Source organism: Teleopsis dalmanni, unplaced genomic scaffold (assembly GCF_002237135.1).
Source record: "Teleopsis dalmanni isolate 2A unplaced genomic scaffold, ASM223713v2 unscaffolded_contig_2564, whole genome shotgun sequence".
NCBI lineage: Eukaryota > Metazoa > Arthropoda > Insecta > Diptera > Diopsidae > Teleopsis > Teleopsis dalmanni.
In genome coordinates, this window is record NW_024033946.1 from 1 (window position 1) to 5,317 (window position 5,317).

At 29.9% G+C, this 5,317-nt stretch overlaps 3 protein-coding genes across 3 annotated transcripts; all 3 read right to left on the minus strand.

Annotated features, from left to right (window-relative positions):
* Positions 1 to 70: 70 nt before the first annotated feature.
* On the minus strand, positions 71 to 401 carry LOC119664744 (the record flags this gene model as incomplete). Its single annotated transcript, XM_038074171.1, has 1 exon — positions 71 to 401. A coding segment is annotated over one exon (261 nt), but the record flags the coding sequence as incomplete, so codon positions are not given.
* Positions 227 to 3,858, minus strand: LOC119664743 (LIM and SH3 domain protein Lasp-like; the record flags this gene model as incomplete). Its single annotated transcript, XM_038074170.1, is given in 3 exon segments — positions 227 to 304; positions 369 to 587; positions 3,584 to 3,858. Coding segments are annotated over 2 exon segments (455 nt in total), but the record flags the coding sequence as incomplete, so codon positions are not given.
* Positions 3,859 to 4,022: 164 nt separating this feature from the next.
* LOC119664741 (LIM and SH3 domain protein Lasp-like) lies at positions 4,023 to 5,072 on the minus strand. Its single transcript, XM_038074169.1, has one exon. It carries the CDS (start codon positions 5,070 to 5,072, stop codon positions 4,023 to 4,025), a length of 1,050 nt encoding a protein of 349 aa, XP_037930097.1.
* Positions 5,073 to 5,317: the final 245 nt, after the last annotated feature.

The window sequence follows — 5,317 nt, forward strand, 5'->3', positions numbered from 1 at the left end:
GTTTGCTTTATGTTAGAATTTATGCAATTTTAAATTTTAAATTTTAAATAAAAACAAAATTAATTACGTTAATAAAATTATTTTATGTTTGTGGGAAAAATAAAAGGAATTCCTTCAGTATTCATTTTTTGTTGGTTTTGCTAGAAAACCTGATTGAAATAGTAATAGAAGTCCTGTTCAACTTGTGATTGTTTGTTTTGCTTATTGGGTTTTTGTTCTTCTTTTGGATAGGATGGGGGTGGAGAATTTGGGGGATTTCGGTAAGTATTATAATTATTCATTGTACCAGCATTATTGTTATCGACTAAAAATATGTTAATAAAAAGTATTAATACAAATATTAAATAGAGTATAAAAACAGTTATTACAACAACATGGTGACAACAACAGTAATAAAAGAATCCCTATTAAATAACCGCCTGCTCCACATAATTAGCAGGCAACATCCCAATTTTGCCAGTACGTTCCACTCTGCCGGTCATCCAGCCGGAATCAATGGAATCAACTTCGAAAATAACGTCTCCTTCACGAAAACTGACTTCATCAGTATCTTGTGCCTCATAGTCATACAGAGCCCGATAGACACGCTAAAAAAAGATGAATATGTAGTTATTGTTTAATGTTATTCTAATGTTTTTTAGTGTTAGTTTGAATACAACTACAGTACTTATGGACAAATGGGTCTTACTGAGCTATTGTTAATGTATGAATTTGTATATGTTATAAAATGTTATTTTTTTTATTAATAATTTAACATATGTGTTATCTTAAATTTTTTTAAAATGCATAAAATTGTCACACATCTTTTATATTTTTGTTCCTAATTTATAAAATTATTTTTCCTAATTCTTAAAATCCTTGAGTATTATTTCCCATACCAGCTGTATTTTCCTTTAATCTCTGTTTATTGTAAATGTTGTTTTGCTTCTAAAACAGATTAAAAAAGTAAGCTACTAGATAAGGAGCCTTATAAATTATAATATTGGAAAATTCATAATAAAGATTTTTTTAATTTATTATTACTCAAAGACACATCTTATATAAGGGCTTTGGAAGTGTACAATTCTTTAATAAGATTTATGTGGCAAACATCACTGGGTAAAAATGGAAGAGTGTTCTAGGTAAGATTTAAACGTTACTAACTGACTAAATCTTATATGCTAGCTAACTAAAAATTACTGACAAATAGTCTTACATATAAAGTCTATATGCCGCTAAAATTTATCGAATTTGTTAGATGCCAATAAAGTAACTCCACATTTTGAGCTCTACTTTTAATAAAGGATTAATTTAATTAGTCATAAAATATAATAATTTCTTCTATTCCGGCCTCCACCTGATATTACCTCCCTATATATAGCTAAGTAATAACTTGTTACGAATAACTATGTCGTTTCCAAATGTGAAACTCAAATGCAGTGCTATCACATGGTATCGCTCGTCTATTTAGATATCCTTCAGAATACACAAATTAATCTGTCAATCCGGCACCGGCTTTGTTTCAGGAAAATAAGAAAGAATTTTTTTTTAGCATCTATTAAAAAAAATGTTAAATTTTGTAGTGTATACTTCTAAACTGAAGGAATTGAATTAATCACTAAAACAAAAGGATCAGAATTGATGAATAGACAAGGCATAATGACCCAAGAAGATAATGGTAGATCTCATATATAGATCTTGTCATACTTATATTCTAATCTAAGAGATCTAAAACGTGTGTATTGCTTGTTGTGGTATTTATAACATTTAAAGACAAAAAATCTTTATCTGAAATAAGGATGTAAGGATGCCAAAAAACATTTTGATCAGTGTTCGCCAGTAAAGATTAGAAAATATATGAACGCGGTATTATTCTCATACTTGTTAGAGTGCAAAAAAAATTGGTGAAAATATAATTATTCACAATACAAGTTCAGAAAATCGAACAATCTAATAATTAGGGTATATAAATATATAGGTAGACTGTTTTAAAAAACATATATATAAAACATGCATATATTATATATATCATATATTATATACATTATATATATATATATACAACACATATTTATATTATTTATTACTTTTAAAAATAATAAAATTATATTCTTATCAATCTTCTTCTTTACAATCTTCTTGATCGTTTTCCTGGGCTTTCTTATAGCGTAAAAAATTGTTAATATTGGTACCTTAATATCGAATTTTTTATGGCGTTGTAACCATAATAAAAATTATGTATAATATATTAAAATATTAAATATAAAAGTATACAGGTTATTTCGAATTATATATGATTTGAAATTTATTTACTCTACAATTAATTTTACAATTGTTTAGCAGTTATTTTACATATATAGTGTAATCACAATCAAATGGACTTTAAAAATAAATATTTCTGTTCTAATTTTAAGGTACTCCATCGAGTCATTCGTGGAGTTATCGAAAGGATTAAACAAAAAATAAAATAATATTTAGATAGACAAAAGACTATAGCAAACTGTGTTATAGAAGGTGGGCTCGTTTTGTCTCAAAAAATCAGTTCATTGTTATATCACAGAGCTCTTTTAAGGTACGCTAGAATGTCATTGATGCACTCATTAGGGATATTGAAAAGAAATTAAATCAAAAATTAGAATTTTAAATATGGAAATCGAAAAAGCAATTATATGATCACATATTAAAGAGACAGTCGTTCTATGGTTACCCTAACGTTTAAGACAAAGACGCGACTACTTCATTATATATTTCTACATTTTATTAATCTAATATAAATATTTATTACTCTTTGTCGTATTACTTATTAAATATACAGCTTTAATATTTTCAAGTGTCTCTGTTAAAATGTAATTATGGAAACTGAAGGTAGTAAACGAAAAGCTTAGTTTTGATTAATATTATAATTATTATAATCATATAATAATATATATATATAAAGAAGAGGAGTGAGTTAAATTAGGTGAGAATAGGATGTAAAATATAAGTGTGCGCCGTACTATCAAAACCTTTTAGCATTTGAGTTTGACTAAATTATAAAACATTAAAAAGTTAGTTAGTTAGTTGTGTATATATATTATTTTTTATTTTTTACTTTTATTTCTAAGAATAGCGAAAAAGTAAAATAATTACAAAATTTTCGATTTATTTATTAGGTATCAACAGATAGTTTAAAAACTGATATTATAAAAAAATTTTGTCCCGAATGTAACTCCGAAAATGTATAAATTCTTGAAATTTTTTTTTTTTGATTTGTAATATTTCTAAACATTTCGTTTACGGACCCCTTCTTTTCGAATACTAATGTCTTTTTGAAAAAATAGAAAACATTGAGGAACATTTGGCTTTCAATACATGGAAATATTCGTTCTAAATGAGAATACATTAGATTCGTTTACAGAAAGAAACTGTAAAGAATCATCCATTCTTTTTCATTATATACGTATATGTAATATCTTGATAGTAAAAAATTAAAATTGACTATTGTTTTAATATTATTGTAATGAGTGGAGAGATAGTAGATAATATTGAAGATGGATTGGTTAAAAAGTTTCATGATAAAGATGGATGATTCTTTACATTATGATATATTTTCATAAATACTAACCAAACTGGTTTTTAATGACTTTTGTTGTTGTGGAGGAGCCTGTTGCATTTGTTGTTGCTGTGGCGGCATTGGTGTTGGTTGTTGGGTCATCTTATTTATCTGCTGATAGTATTGCTGTTGCTTCTGCTGATGATTTTGTTGTTGGTTTTGATGATGCATTTGCTGGTGATGATTTGCTGTAATATTGTTATCAGCAGTTAGAGACCCATAAATGCCATTAGCAGGATCAATGTCAGCTACCGAGCCAATACGTTTTGGGTAAGCAGAATTGGAACCTATAATAATAGATTATAATCATATATATAATATTAAAATATATAATAAAATATCTAAAAATTTCTGTGTGTTACTGAACAAAGCAATTTGCCAAGAATATTTTTAAGTCTAGCTTACATGACACACAAATTACGAATGTTTTCGAGTAGTTTACTTAGGTACGTTATCTATCACCGGGCATACATACACAGTACATACATACACACACATATAATGTTTTTACAATTTTTACACACATGCCTCTATACATGTTTACATGATGAAACTCACCAGAACCGCGGCTATCTGAGCTATAGATAAGTGTGGTACTTTGTCTACCGGTGTTTGGTATTTGACGTGGACCATCGGTCAAAGGATCATAATCGGCAATTTTGCCGATATTTGAGTTGCTCGGATTGCCGCTAACAACGGTTACGCCGTTACTGCTAGTTGTGCCGTTGCTTATAACTCCATTGCTGTGATGCGCTAATGTTGCATTCAATTGTGTTTGTGGTGTAGTATAGTTTAAGCCGCCATTGTTGTTATTATATACGGTAGCTGGATTCACTGCACTATTACTGCTGTTGTTGCTGGCACGTATGTAGTTGTTGTCATATTGATCATAGGCATAGGTGGGCGTATTAACATCATTCACAGCTTGAAGTGCGCCGGTTGGATGATGCGAATTCTGCAAGATGCTTGAACGTAGCTGATTATAACTGTTGTTGGGTTGTTGATATTGAGATTGTGGCACCTGCTGTTGCTGCTGTAGCAGTTGGTGTTGTTGTTGTTGCTGCTGGTGATAATCTGCAGTAGGATATAAATGAGAAGTTTGCTTAATAGGTTGTGTTTGTGGTTGTTGCTGACGCAGCGCTTGTGGTTGTTGGTAGTGTTGGTATTGTTGTTGTTGTTGCTGTTGTTGATATTGTTGGTGTTGTAATTGTCGTGTTTGTTGTTGCTGTTGTATGGGTTGTTGCTGCCGATGATTTTGTTGATTATATATTTGTGTTGTTGCTGCTGCTGCTGCTGCTTGACTACTTTGTGTGATTGCTGCCGTATTATATTGTTGGTGTTGTATTGGTGGTGGTGGTAATGTTTGTTGTTGATGCATATATTGTTGATGATGTTGTTGTTGTTGTTGCTGCTGTTGCTGCATGTGATGATGTTGTAAGTGCATTGGTTGTTGTTGTGGTGGTGGCAACGGCGGCGACAACTGTGGTTCTGTTGTGGTCATTGATGTTGTTGTTGTAGCTACTATTGGAGCATATTGTGAGAATTGTTCAGCCGCAAGTGTTTCAGAAAAATATTCTGATTCTTCTGTATTTAGTTAACGAGTTTTATGAAGTGTTTTTGTTTTTGTTGTTGTTGAAGTGTTATTTTTGTTATTTTTGTTGAGTTTGTTGTGGTTTAATGTTTGGTTACAATGAACGAATGTGCACATTGTGAGTTTTGATGTTGATGATAAAAACAAAGTTGATG